The 15,348-nt window shown below is 45.0% G+C and overlaps 1 protein-coding gene across 1 annotated transcript; it reads left to right on the top strand.

The window, feature by feature from the left end:
- Positions 1-1,194: 1,194 nt before the first annotated feature.
- On the top strand, positions 1,195-5,273 carry LOC120931277. The gene is given in 2 exon segments (XM_040342555.1): positions 1,195-2,423; positions 2,425-5,273. Coding segments are annotated over 2 exon segments (3,693 nt in total). The 5' UTR covers positions 1,195-1,281; the 3' UTR covers positions 4,976-5,273.
- The last annotated feature ends 10,075 nt before the right edge of the window (positions 5,274-15,348 follow it).

Genomic DNA, 15,348 nt, shown 5'->3' with positions numbered 1-15,348 from the left:
ACGCTGAAGACTAAGGAATAAGTATGAACGTTACACATGTTTCATAACTTCCAGCTAACTCATAGCACAGCCCAACAACAGACATATTTAGTTTCCTCAGATAATTTGTAACGTTTCGAGCCCAGACATGAATATGATCAATCATACGGAAGGCCCCTGGCCCCATTTATTCATCATAGGTAGATTAACCATGGTAGACTTGTCACGTTTGGACTTTTCTTAAAGCAAATATCACGCTCTACAATAACACGGATGTTGGTAGTCTGTAACTATTAGAACTGCAGAGATATGAATATGTATCACAAAGTGTACCTGGGTTATGGGCGTGAATGTGGACCCTCCCAGTAACCAGCCCCTAAATCAGATGACCAGACAATTGGTTACTGGTCGTGTCAACACCCCTTTTTGATGGGACAGAAAAGAGGAGATGCCAAGTCAAGAGAGTTCTCCTTTTACCATCCAAGCAAGAGCATCTGCCAAGTTTGAGAACCGATTACCCAGTTCATCGATCGAACTCTGATCAACCTTGGACATTAATTGCAAGTATTCTTCTTCTTCAATTCTACCCTATTACTTTGTCGCTGTATATTGTCGTTATCTCTTTAAAACATATTTTTCTGTAACACTTTATTGCACCAAGTTTGCCCTTTTCGTAATAAACCTTTTATGTTGAAAAGTGTTAACCTTGTCTCTAAAACTCTTAATGCAAGCTATGAACGAACCTCTGCCTTTTGAAGAGCGCTACTGGTGTAGAGTAAGGCCTCTGAGCAGACGCTTATTCTAAAATCCTAATTGGTATTGCTAATTGACGGGAGTACCAACGCTTCCTTATCAATGTTGGTGGTGGCAGTTAAAGGGTTAATTGTGTCATTAGCCCAGTGACAATCGCTCTCAGGCTACTAGCACTTAGATTGTGGTCCCGCAAGCTGGGAAATCTTTGTGCTGGGCGCAGCTGAGAGTGGCATTGTTACGTAAGTGACAGCGTGGTGTGAGGTCGGCCTGTCCTTCGTCGCAAGTTGGCGCGGAGGGCGGAGATCTGACACTCGCGTTCGTCACATATTGGCTGGCAGCGTAGCGGGATAGCTTTGCATTAAGAGCATTCAGTGCATTGTTAGGAATTAGCTCTGCACTGAAGGATTGTAACCTTTTTGGAAACAGTCCTTAGAGACAAGCTGGTGCATATATATATTTTTTTTGTGTTAAAGAGAGACATACAGCAACAGCTCCTTCCTACCCCTTTTTCCTACCTCTGCTTTCTGTTCTATCTTTTCTGCTTGCAACATGTCTGGGTTATCAGCATATAAAAAGATGAACAAAAATGACCTAACTGCTGAGTGCGCAGGAAGAGGAATTGACATTAATGGCAAAAATCGTGAAGGCTTGATACATGCCCTACAGGAGTTTGATATCCAGGCAAACCAGAACCTGGAGGGAACCGGACCAGAAAGGGGTTCCGCTACTCCAGAGCCCAGTGGTTCAGAGGCGGCCTCACTGGATAGGCCAGCAGAGACTGACACTGGAATACCACGGATTGTTATCCCCAAGCCACCGCATGAGCAGGCCAACACCCCATTGCTTGCAACCAGCATGGACTCTCCTCAAATGCAGGAAACGTTACAACGCCTCAGGGAAACGGATCCTGTGGTGTACCTGCAGTTTCTCGAGCGTCAGGCTGAGAGAGAGGAGCGCAGGGCTGAGAGGGAGGCTGCGCAGAGGGAAGCTGATCGTCGACACGAACTGGAGATGACTAGGCTCCAGCAGCAGCGACAGGTTCAGAACCCCGGATCCCTAGAGCACAGGGATGCCGCTCTGCCAGTAGCTCCGGCAGCCAAATTTCCTGTTATGGAAAAGGACAGTGACATTGACGTGTATCTACTGTCGTTTGAAAAAACTTGCCGTCAGTACCATCTGCCCCCAGCACAATGGGCCCGGTACCTGACGCCAGGGCTACGAGGCAAGGCCCTGGATGCTTATGTTGAACTGTCTGAAGAGCAGGGCAATGATTATGAGGCCCTAAAGGCGGCGATCATCCAAAAGTTTCAGCTAACCCCGGAAGTTTACCGGAAGCGTTTTAGGTCCTTGCAAAAAGGGCCTGGGGACTCATACCTGGATGTGGAAAGTCGCTTACGCACCACATTCCGGCAGTGGACTAAAGGCTTGAAAGCTGATTCTTTTGAGTCCCTGGAAGATCTTATGATTGAAGATCAACTTTTGCACATCTGTCCTACAGACGTCAGACAGTTTGTGCTGGAGCGAAAGCCAAACTCGGCTAAAGTAGCAGCAGAACTGGCAGATACCTATATCCACTCTCGGGTATCTGACCATCGCAAGGCTCCTCCGAACGGCTGGAAAGGAGGGAAATCTCACATGGCAACCCCTCCTCCACCTGCCAACCAAGTCCCTCAGCAGATGGGACCAAGTCCCTTTCACCTGCGGGAAAGCCGGACATCTCAAGGCACAGTGCCCTGAGCAGAAGAAGCTGACATCACCTGGCCATCCGGCCAGCAACCCTTCTGCTGTACTGTTCGTCAGTGGGAAACCTCCAGGAACCAATGCCAACTTGCAGCCTGTCACCGTAGGCCACCGGACTGTAATAGGGTTGCGTGACACTGGAGCAGAAGTTACGTTGGTCAGACCAGAGGTGATAGAAGAAACAGACATCATCCCAGAGAAGTTTCTTACCCTCACTGGAGTGGGGGGAACCCTTTCCTGTGTGCCCCGTGCCTATGTTTTAATCGATTGGGGTGCTGGGAGGGGGATGAGAGAGGTGGGCGTCTCAGAGGAGATCCCTACTGCTGTGTTGTTGGGTGCTGATTTAGGTACCCTTGTTTCTTACTACGTCCCTGCTAAGAGCACCCAGGATGCTCCCATGGAACTCTCTGGACCTACCAAGGTACTGTGTACAGATGTTGGGGTAATATCTGGGCAACCTGTGGATGGACAGAGGGAGGGGGAGGGTGAAGTTGAAGTGCAAGGTCCTCCTTATTCAGAAACAGGAGAGGAGACCCCCTTGCTTGGGAAGGTAACTGATACAGGTTCCAATGATGCTGCAATGATAAATGTTAAATGTGATGATGCTGATGTTGATGTTGATGATAATGCATTGCCAGTTTTAGTGGTCACTCGCAGTGCTGCCAAGGCGGCCGAGGTGCAGGCCCTGATCGCAGAACAGCAGGAGGAGGTCTCTGGGCCCTCTCCCTGTTCTGACCCAGCGGACTTCACCTCTGTTGAGCCTCAGCAGCCGTCCTTGTTTGCCACAGGACTGCTGGCTGGGACTTGTGGTACCGCCTTTGAAACAGCACTGCAGACAGACCAAACACTAGCACAGCTCAGGAGTTCAGCTGATCGCCCCCCTGCAGAGAAGTGCAAACAAAAGGTCTACTGGGAGAAAGGGAAACTGTACAGAGAAGATTTGCCTGCAGAGGGGAATGAGACTGACACAAGAAGCAGGCAGCTAGTTGTACCCAGTCAATTTAGGGGACAGCTGCTAACTGACAGCAGGGAGGTAGATTCAGAACTCCTGATAAACTCCAAACTGACCCCCACCCAGGTACCTGGGCTAAAGAGAGTGCTGGCAGTACATGGTAGCAGGTTTACAGGGAAACCTGGGAGGACGCACCTCGCTATCCACCAGGTGGACACCGGGACACATCCGCCTATTAAACAGTTGGCCTATCGCGTCTCCTTGGAGGTGCTGGCTGACATGAAAAGGGAGGTGGAGGAAATGCTGCAGCTGGGGGTAATTCAGAAGTCCCACAGTGCCTGGGCATCCCCAGTAGTCCTGGTCCCCAAAAAGGATCGGACGACCAGGTTCTGTGTGGACTACCGGAAGCTGAATGCCATCACCACTGCAGATGCCTACCCCATGCCCCGGATTGATGAGTTGTTAGATAGGCTGGCGGCCGCCCACTATATAACAATCATGGATCTGAGCAGGGGGTACTGGCAAATTCCTCTGGCCCCTGAGGCTCGGGAAAAGTCGGCTTTCATCACCCCATTCGGCTTGTTCGAATTTACCGTCATGCCGTTTGGGATGAAGAATGCCCCAGCTACCTTCCAGAGAGTCATGAATGATTTACTGGAGGGGCTGGAACCCTTTGCCGTAGCCTACCTGGATGACATCGCTGTGTTCAGCCCTACCTGGGAAGAACACCTGATGCACCTGTCACAGGTCCTGGACCGATTGACCGATGCCAACCTGACTGTCAAACCCAGTAAGTGTCAGATCGGCATGAATGATGTGCATTACCTGGGACACCAGGTAGGAGGAGGCACCCTGAAACCCGAGACAGGAAAGGTTGAGGCCATCCTGGCCTGGCCTATCCCCCAAACCAAAAAACAGGTTATGTCTTTCTTGGGGACCGCTGGCTACTATAGGAAGTTTGTAGGTAACTATAGCAGCCTGGCCAAACCTCTGACTGACCTAACCAAAAAGAAACTGCCCAAGGTGGTGGCTTGGACACCAGAATGTGAGCAGGCATTTCAGGCCTTGAAGGAGGCGCTGGCCAGCGCCCCTGTGCTACAGGCTCCCGACTTCACCCGCCGTTTTCTAGTGCAGACGGATGCCTCTGCCTATGGATTGGGTGCAGTCCTGAGCCAAGTGGATGATGCCGGAGAGGAGCATCCCATCCTCTACCTGAGCCGGAAGCTGCTTCCCAGGGAAGTAGCTTATGCCACGATCGAAAAGGAGTGTCTTGCGATCGTGTGGTCTCTCCAGAAGTTACAAACGTATCTTTATGGACGGCATTTCACTGTGATCACCGATCACAATCCCTTGAGCTGGCTAAATCGTGTTGCTGGGGAGAATGGCAAACTACTTCGGTGGAGCTTAATTCTGCAGCAATACGATTTTACCATCCAGCATAAGAAAGGCAGTGCCCATGGAAATGCTGATGGGCTGTCACGACAAGCCGAGCCCGCCGGAGTCGGTTGCGTCAGGAGGGAAATTGTAGTTCCCTCCCATGCAACCACCTAAGGGGGGAGGTGTAACGATATTGCGCGCTGGACACGCGACTAGCTGTTGTGTAAGAACCATACAGCAGCCATGTTGTTTTAAAACAGTATAAGCAGTGGAAAGAAACTCACTCCCTCCCTCCCTTATTCTCAGGAATTCATAGGCATTCTACTTCAAAAGATCTGTTATCTCCTCCGAGAAACAGAGCACCCTAGGTTTCTTAATGTCTCCTGGCAGGGTTCCTGGCCTGTCGTAAAACTGTCGTCCTCTCACCTCAGAGAGTCCACAGACCCCTGTCGTAAATGCCTAAGACTCATAAACGCTGAAGACTAAGGAATAAGTATGAACGTTACACATGTTTCATAACTTCCAGCTAACTCATAGCACAGCCCAACAACAGACATATTTAGTTTCCTCAGATAATTTGTAACGTTTCGAGCCCAGACATGAATATGATCAATCATACGGAAGGCCCCTGGCCCCATTTATTCATCATAGGTAGATTAACCATGGTAGACTTGTCACGTTTGGACTTTTCTTAAAGCAAATATCACGCTCTACAATAACACGGATGTTGGTAGTCTGTAACTATTAGAACTGCAGAGATATGAATATGTATCACAAAGTGTACCTGGGTTATGGGCGTGAATGTGGACCCTCCCAGTAACCAGCCCCTAAATCAGATGACCAGACAATTGGTTACTGGTCGTGTCAACACCCCTTTTTGATGGGACAGAAAAGAGGAGATGCCAAGTCAAGAGAGTTCTCCTTTTACCATCCAAGCAAGAGCATCTGCCAAGTTTGAGAACCGATTACCCAGTTCATCGATCGAACTCTGATCAACCTTGGACATTAATTGCAAGTATTCTTCTTCTTCAATTCTACCCTATTACTTTGTCGCTGTATATTGTCGTTATCTCTTTAAAACATATTTTTCTGTAACACCAAGTTTTTTCTGTATTGCACCAAGTTTGCCCTTTTCGTAATAAACCTTTTATGTTGAAAAGTGTTAACCTTGTCTCTAAAACTCTTAATGCAAGCTATGAACGAACCTCTGCCTTTTGAAGAGCGCTACTGGTGTAGAGTAAGGCCTCTGAGCAGACGCTTATTCTAAAATCCTAATTGGTATTGCTAATTGACGGGAGTACCAACGCTTCCTTATCAATGTTGGTGGTGGCAGTTAAAGGGTTAATTGTGTCATTAGCCCAGTGACAATCGCTCTCAGGCTACTAGCACTTAGATTGTGGTCCCGCAAGCTGGGAAATCTTTGTGCTGGGCGCAGCTGAGAGTGGCATTGTTACGTAAGTGACAGCGTGGTGTGAGGTCGGCCTGTCCTTCGTCGCAAGTTGGCGCGGAGGGCGGAGATCTGACACTCGCGTTCGTCACAGCATGTTCGAATTTTTTTTTTGTGAAGCCCACACAATGATTTTAAATGACGTTTTTAAAAACTATGTTTTTTTTAATGCCGAAAAACGACCGTGTGTACGCAGCATTATTCTTTTCTCCCTGTCAGGACAGAATTGGCAGGCTGTAATACTTCCCTACCTTTTGTATGAACACATCAGTGTTTTTTTTTTTTTTAAATAAAGGTCCTATAGGGATTAAATTAATAAAAAAATATAACTTTTGTTAATTGACAGTATTGCCCTCCTCCAGCAGCCCAGATACTGTGTCAGTTATTAGCCCTAAGCTCAGACGGTACACCGTCTTCGTTTAGAATAAATCGTAAACTTATGTAGCACAATCAGAAATAGGTCATTCTCACATACCAAGCTATAGAGAAGGTATAACATTTTAATGATTTCAAATCTTATTTCCAATTATAATATCTTTATTATCATATTAATTATCACACTATATTATTTCAGTGTATAAAGGTGTAAGAAATGGGTTTTAAAAACAATTTCATATGATTGATGGTAACGAGCCCTTTAAAAATACAGGTATAATTATAAACATTTATCAGCTAGTCCATTCACCAGGTTCACATTCAATCACCTCTCCTGTGCAACTTTCAGATAATTCGCTATATTTATAATGCAGCAAATATTCCCCTGGTGACCATTGATATCACTTATGCCATTCCACTTGCTATCTCATCTAAAAGTACCTGTAAGGTAAGGCCGTTGTAATCCCTTTATTGCTCTTTTTATTATTAAACATATTTATTATTAAACAATTTTTCATTATTCAGATGTATCCAAATACCCAAAATACAGTATAAACAAAGTTTACCGAATGCTCCGAAGAAAGAAACTAAATTTGTTTGAATTTCCAAATCTCCAATTTTCCGAATTTTCCATCGAATTTCAGTTGTTGTTAAGCCAAAGGTAATTTAAAGAGTCATTGTAATCATTTGATCAAAATGTTTCTTTTGTTTGTTCACTTTGCCACATTCGAATTGAAAAAAATATAATTTTTTTTTTTTAATTCAAAGAAAATGTGAAAAATTAAAAATACAAATTCCGATAACGAATCCTGGTTACAAATTGAACGAATCAATCACATTTAACAAAATGAATAACTATATTAACAAATCTAAACAAAACAAAAGGAAACATGTTTTTTCCTCATGCACATGTCTATTTCTTATGTCACACCTCCCTAGCAGTCCCTAGATAGCAGCAGTGAAAATTCTTTCTAAAAATCAACTTTATCCAATCTTAAAACGTATGTCTTTGTTAAAGAGGAAATGCAGTCTGCTCGCATAATTTGTAATAAAAACATATTTGCCATTCTAAAGCTTCCCTCCAACCTATTGCATATTTTATATTTACTGTGATTCTGTACTTGCCAAATATGCTGCAGAAATCTCCCTCCATGCAGTCTGGCTGCATCCATCTTAACTGTGGGCAGCTGATGCTGCTGCTTGTTCACTTCTTATATTTACACAGACACACAGAGGGACGCCTTCCCTTGATGGTGATAGCACTAAAGTGGAGGTCTGGCTTAAAAAAGACAAATTAAAGGTCAGCAGCTACAAACACTGTAGCTGCTGACTTTTAATAATGATACTTACTTGTCCAGGGTGTCCGCAATGTCGGCAGCCGAAGCCGAGCAATCGCTCGGGTCTCGGCTGCCCCGCCGCCATCCTCGGTGAGGGAATCAGGAAGTGAAGCGATGCAGCTTCACTGCCCAATTCCCTACTGCGCATGCGCGAGCCGCGCGCCGCTATGTGAATGAACACCGCTGCCCATTTCCCAGGAGGTAGCACGAGGATGAGAAGAAAGAAGACCCACTGCCTAGTAACAGCCACTTCTGGTAAGTATAAAAAAAATTAAAAATTCAAATTTTTTGTAGCCTTTTTGTCAATTTTTTTTTTTAAAGGTGGACCTTCGCTTTAAGATCGTGGAGTAATCAAAACAAGTCTAGGAAGAAAAATCTTGGGACGTACCAATCATGCACCAAAGGAAGTCCTATTATACAGTGTTTATCAGTTAGACACACAAGGCCCAGATTCACATACAAACGCCTATCTTTCGGCAGGCGTAGCGTTTCTCAGATACACTACGCCGCCGTAAATTAGAGCGCCATGTCCTGTATTCAGAAACAACTTGCGCTCTAAGTTACGATGGCGTAGTGTATCTGACACGGCGTAAGCCTGCCTAATTCAAACTAGTCTGTTAGGGGGCGTGTTGTATGTAAATGTGTTGTGACCCCACGTAAATGACGCTTTTTACGAACGGCGCATGCGCGCGCATGTTCAGTATCACGTCGAATTTTCAAAGTAAATTACGCCGCTCAATGCTTAGTCGACGTGAACGTAACCTACGCACAGCCCCATTCACGGACGACGTACGCAAACGACGTAAAATACGACGCTGTTCGTACGTTTCCGATGTCCATACCTAACATGACTTACCCCTGCTTTATGAGGGGTAACTTTACTCCGGCGTATGTCTTACGTAAACGACGTATCTTGATACGCCGGGCGCACGTACGTTCGTGAATCGGCGTATCTAGCTAATAAGCATATTAGACGCAGAAATATACGGAAGCGCCACCTAGCGGCCAGCGTAAATATGCACCCTAAGATACGACGACGTAGGAGACTTAAGCCGCTCGTATCTAGGCAACTGTGAGGCGTATCTGATTCTATGAATCAGGCGCCGAGTTGCGACGGCCCGCACTCAGAGTTACGACGGCGTATCTGGAGATACGCCATCGTAACTCCTTTGTGAATCCGGGCCACTAGAGTTTAATTACTAAAGGAAAAATCAACTGTTCACTTTGCAAATAAATGTTCACTTCGCTTAGCAAATGAGGTGAAGCTCTGTTGACTTCCATCATCCAATCACAAAAATATATATTTTTCCTTGCCCATGATTGGGTATTCTTTGTAAAGTGAATTTTTACCACAATCACTAAGCTAAAGGGAAATTCTCTTACAAAGTCTACCTTTTCTTTTTCTTTAGTACCGTGTTTCTCCCAAAAATAAGACCTACCCCAGATATAAGACCTAGCGCTATTTTCCAGGAGAGCTGCAATATAAGCCCTACCCGAAAATAAAATCTTTATAAAATCCTATAATCCACTCTATTTCTGGAGTATATAATGTACAATGTGTATGTGTCTGTAATATACTGTATTTATCGGCGTATTAAAATCTAAATATAAAATCAGGGGGAAATCGTGGGTGCGTATTATACGCTGAATGGCTGCCTCGGAGGGAACGAGTGCCGCCGAAATAGACAGAGACAAAATTACTGTGTACTCGGCTCCGCTCTCGGTCACGCCCAGTCCCGCCTCCCGCCATTGGACCGGTGTTATGTCCATCATAGCAGCCGGGCCAAGGGGCGTGACTGGGCGTGACTGCGAGGCGAGCCGAGAGGAGCCAAGTACATAGGATATTCGGCTCTGTGTATCTCAGGGGCGCTTGTTCCCTCCTCGGCTCAATGGCAGAGCAAAAGAGGGATGGTGGGAGGTAATTCAGGGGCGGTTTGATTCCACTTTATTGAACAATTAAGAAAACACTCTATTATTACTAAGTTACGGTGGCAGTCTCCTTCTAAACTCCAAAGATGGACACTGATCATACTGCAATTTTGGGCAAGGCTGCAGATGGACACTGATCAGGCTGCCAATGATGGGCAAGGCTGCAGATGGACACTGATAAGGCTGCATTGATGGGCATTTAAAATGTAAGATTTGTTTTCTTTATGCCGAGTACACACGGTCGTTTTTCAGTATGAAAAAAAACATTGTTTTTCAGCATGTCAAAAAAACAAAGTTTTTCCAACTTCATCATTAAAAACGATGTTGCCCACACACCATCGTTTTTGAAAAATGATGAACATAGCGCGGTGACGTACAACACGTACGACGGCACTCTAAAGGGGAAGTTCTATTTGCCTTTGGGCTGCTTTAGCTGATTCCTTGTTAGTAAAAGACGATTCGCGCTTTTTTGTCTGTTACAGCGTGATGAATGTGCTTACTCCATTATGAATGGTAGTTTTACCAGAACGAGCGCTCCCGTCTCATAACTTGCTTCTGAGCATGCGCGGGTTTAAAACGTCGTTTTAGCCCACACACGATCATTTTTTACAACCCGAAAAACAATTTTTTTAAAAACGACGTGAAAAAATTTGGAAAAAAAAAATTGTTGTTTTTCAGAAGCCGAAAAACTTTGTGAAGCCCACACACAATCATTTTAAATGACGTTTTTGAAAACGTCGTTTTTTTTCATGCCGAAAAATCATCGTGTGCACGCGGCATTAAACTTCCCTCCTAAAAGTTATTTTTCCTTAAACTTCCCTCCTAAACTTGGGGAGCATGTTATACGCCTGTGCTTGTTATACACTGATAAATACGGTAATTGAGCCAAATCCCTTTGGTACGGCCCCCCTCGGCAGTGCTCGGAGCGGGGAAGAGAGCTCCAGCAGGTCATGGAAGTACTGAGCAGCGCTATAACGAAGGTATTTGGCACATTTATATTACAGAAACACACACATTGTTCATTATATACTACTGTAATAGAGTGGATTATATGATTTTACAAGCATTTTAACTCGGTTCTCACTGGGGATTCCTGACAGGCAGGGAGGGAGAGGGGGAGAGAAGACAGCACATTACATGGTAAGACCTACCCCAAAAATAAGCCCTAATGTGCCTTTTGTTGCCAAAATTAATATAAGACCCGGGCTTATTTTCGGGAAAACACGGTAGCATAGAGGACTATTAGCATAGAGGACTGATTCATGGCGTGAATCTGGGACCAGACTACTTTAGCTATGCTCCTGAGAATGTATTCATTATCTTAACTTTAGCAAGTTTTACTTCTGTTCTGTATGGTCTTACATTTCCAATAGGATGGCCCTTATAAATTTGATGACTGAATGATAGGATTTTACTGATTTCATTTTTAAAACTGTGCTTTTCTTTTTTTTTATTCAGTAATTTTTTTTTTTTTTTATTGTTTTCTACTACATCAATACAAATTGAAACATTCTACATTCATAAAATCCAGATACAGTTGACATACACATATTGCATCATACATTATCCATTATCCTGTGCTTTTCTTACTTGACTTTTTTTATTTTGGTTCTAATGCCTCTATGATGCTTTCCAATAATCAATTTGACAAACTAAATTCTTTAATCATTATTGTTCTCCAAATACTTTACATACAACTCTCTATATTGTATTTTATCCCCCCTTAGGAAATACGGTGCCACCCTAATAATTGCATGTTTTCAATATGCAGTAAACATTCCAAGGCCCAGGTACTTAATGGCAGCATATGTACATTTCTCTGTCCAGTGATTTGAACACCTCGGCAGTACATGGTTCACCGTAAAAAAATCAAGCAATATTAGAACAATAGGTACATAATCTTTTAAGACAACCTGTCTCATGTTATGATTGCATTTCTTTATCACTAAGAAGTAATAGCTCGTAATCTCCAAATGGTGCACAATAGGCTCTATTTCACTTGCAATAAACCTGTATTTAATGAAAGCAATTATGCTTTCAATTAGTGATATTCAAAGGAGCTTTATTTAGAACAATCTTGGCATAAAATAATGTTTGCTTACAACTTCCCCTGTTAGATGCTTACACGTTATTTTGGAAATAGGTATTCTACCAAGTGAAATCTTAGATTTCAGTTAATTCTTTTTATTGGCTAACTAAAAAGATTGTAGTGCAGGCCTTAGAAGCATGCTGACCACGGTTGATCAGAATACAACACATGTGGCTGAAGCTCTGACAAGCGGGGGGCGGAGTAACATCATGGCGCCGTAAGGACTCAGGGCGCTAGCAGCAGCTCCATGCCTCTCCCCAGGCGATTAAGACAAGGAGGACTCTGAAGCTAAAATTGCCTCGAATTACGGCTAATTACGGCTAATCCCATCCAAACTGTCCCATCGGGATTACCTGGTCAGGCGGGTGGCGTGGGTGCCTGTGTGCGGTGAAACCGGCTGAGGGATATCCTGGGTGCCCTCCGTACGGAGTATCGGAAGCTGGCCGTGGTCTATGGAGCTTCCAGTGAGCCACCGGTGATTGGATACCAGGCGGAGTGACGCGTGAGAAGGAGGAGGGGGTAGCAGAGGGAGCGTGAGCACCGAACGAGGACTCGCTGTGTGCCGCTCCAGACGCCGCTCCAGACGCCAACGTGGATGCCGATCCGTGCCATGCTGTGAACGGGTCAGAAGGGAAGTCGGGGCTATAGGAGCTCGATAGACGGCCGTACGGACTGTCCCCGCTCCACGTCTGCCCCGTATGTCTCCATAAAAAACGGATGAAGTCTTCCCCCCCATTGCCTGCGTGTGGTCTGCCTAGGAATAAGAGGGGAGACGAGTGAGAGGCCCCGAAGCCGCGAAGCTGAGAATGCAGAGTCGGTAAAGTAAACAAGATAGCTCCATGACTTGTTACATTCCTAAGTTGACTTAAAAGGATTTGAACTGATATCTTGCTCCTAGTGTGCTATCTTGCTAAAGGGGGTCTGCTGGTTATAGTTTGGCTATAATCTTACATAAATACACATTTAAGTGCTCCCAGACGCATACAAAAGTGTTGAAGGAAAAGAAAAAAAAAAGGAGAGGAGATCTTGATTGCCTGAGTTGAAGGGGCCACAGGACTGTTATAATCCCTACTGTAATAAGTTGGCTGCCTGACTACTAGCAACTTTTTTTTCTTCTTCCCTTTTGAGTGGAAATTATACCCCGATAAAAGAAATATGATGGATATAGACACACAGAATTGCACTCACAGACAGAGTTCTTAAGTGTACAGAAGTGCCAGGGAGTGGGGGTGAAGCCCCAAGTAAAAGGGACATAGGACTGTGCGGGGTGGATATTCCATTAAAAGGAGTAAAAGGGCAAGATGGTACGCAAGGCCCCAAAAAACACGCAGGGAGGTGGATCCGGCCGCAGTACAATGAGGTCATACCTTGTATCTGAAGGACTAGATCGGGCACCGGTTAGCCCCAAAGGAGATGGTGACAATGGCATACCCGGGACTCCTGTTAAAAATAAAGGACAAACCGAGGGGGGGACTCCAGGGAAAGAGAAGGAGAAAAACAAGGATCAATCCCCTGCAGTAAAAGGCCAAAGTAAAGTATTAAAAACTCCAGAAAGTCAACAAATACAATCTAGCATGTTCCCTGATACCTCCCTTGGAGATGCCCAAGCTCCACCAACTAGGCAGGATATGATGGACATGTCAGAAATGATATTACGCCTAGAAAGAACCATCAAGGGGGAAATGGGTGCAACGAGAAGAGACATCCAGAGTGTGCTACAAAGAGTTGAAGGGATAGAGGAACAATTAGAGGAACATAGAAATGCAATAACGGAATTAAGGGACAGAGCTGACATGGACTGGATAGAAATAAGAAATGCTCGCTATAAATTGGAGGATCAAGAAAATCGCAGCAGACGAAAAAACCTACGCATAAAAGGCCTCCCAGAAGAAGTTAAAGACACAGAACTGGGGGAGGTGCTCAGAGGGATATTCAACACAGCTCTAAAAAGGGAGGCGACAGCCCCTATGCATTTCGAACGGGTCCATAGAATACAAAAATTTTATAACACACAAAGAGACCTACCAAGGGACATTATAGTCAGATTCCTAGAATATAATCAAAAAGAACAGGTATCTCAAACTACTAGAAACTCGGCTATTATGGAATACAAAGGGATCAAGCTACTCTTGTTTTCAGATCTCTCAGCAGAGACATTAGCACGAAAGAGGGCGCTGAAGCCACTAACCAGTTATCTACAATCAAAGGACATACCGTATAGATGGGGATTCCCAGCCTGCCTGTCGGTTAAGAACATGGGGATTTCAGCAGTTATCCGTTTTCCGGAAGATGTTAAAGAATTTTGCAAAAAGCTGAATATTCAGCCAATGCAAATAGACAATTGGGAAAAGAGGCCTCCAGCTTGGAGAAGATGGAGGGAACAGGAATGGAATAGGGCATAGATTATTTAGGCCTAGGGGGACCAAAGAGAGATATCTCTAGAGTATTGGGATAGGGGGAGGCGGGGGGGGGAGGGGGAGGGTGGGGGACAGGGATGGCTGGTCATCAGGTATCTGGGAGGACTGCCCCCCACTGTCTAATCTTCCGCTTTATCCTCTCCCTTTGTAACATTAATGGGTAATAAGGCCAACACCTAGAGGAAGAATAGGAGGTGTTGCCTGGGGAGGGGGTAAATAGGAGCTGCTGTTCTGTCCCGGGACCAGGAGCCACTCCGATTTTGTGGACGTGGCCTGGAAATTGGGGGGTTATAGTAGACGTCCCGAGGAAAGGCTCTCTCGGCAAGCGGCCTGGATGGGCACTGACCGAGTGAGTCTTAGCATTGAGGTTCAATGCGTTGGGGGGGGGGGGGGTGGGAGAGGGGGGGGGGTATATGTTTTTTATGTGGTCTCGAGGTACCCTGACTAAGATGTTTTTGGTTAACAAATATAAGTTTGAAGTTGAAACAGGAAGGTGGTTTGGTTGTTCTACAGGTGGAGAAAAGGCCCGGAGTCTCCCATGTCCTGTGGGGATATGATTTCCGAACCTCATTAAGGGGTAAAAAAGTGAAGTATAATAAATGGGGGTTGTAAAAATGGTTACGTACAATGTACGAGGGTTAAATAACCCCAGTAAGCGGTATCAGGTACTACAGGAGATGAAGAGACTCTCGGCCAACATTGTGTTTCTCCAGGAAACTCACCTAAAAATAACATCAAAAACTAGATTAAATTCAAAGGAATTCCCTACATGGATTCATAGTTATTCCCCTAATAAAAGAGCAAAGGGAGTAGCAATAGGGTTTGATAAAAACACACGGTTCTCCCTAGAAGCTACAGAAATAGACCCCGATGGAAGATACTTATTTGTCAAAGGTACTATTTTGAATATAAGATACACATTGGTGAACGTGTATTGTCCTAATGTAAGGCCG

The sequence above is a fragment of the Rana temporaria genome, chromosome 3 (assembly GCF_905171775.1).
Source record: "Rana temporaria chromosome 3, aRanTem1.1, whole genome shotgun sequence".
NCBI lineage: Eukaryota > Metazoa > Chordata > Amphibia > Anura > Ranidae > Rana > Rana temporaria.
Note: the sequence above shows the minus strand (reverse complement) of the source record. Positions and strands in the feature narration are given on the sequence as shown.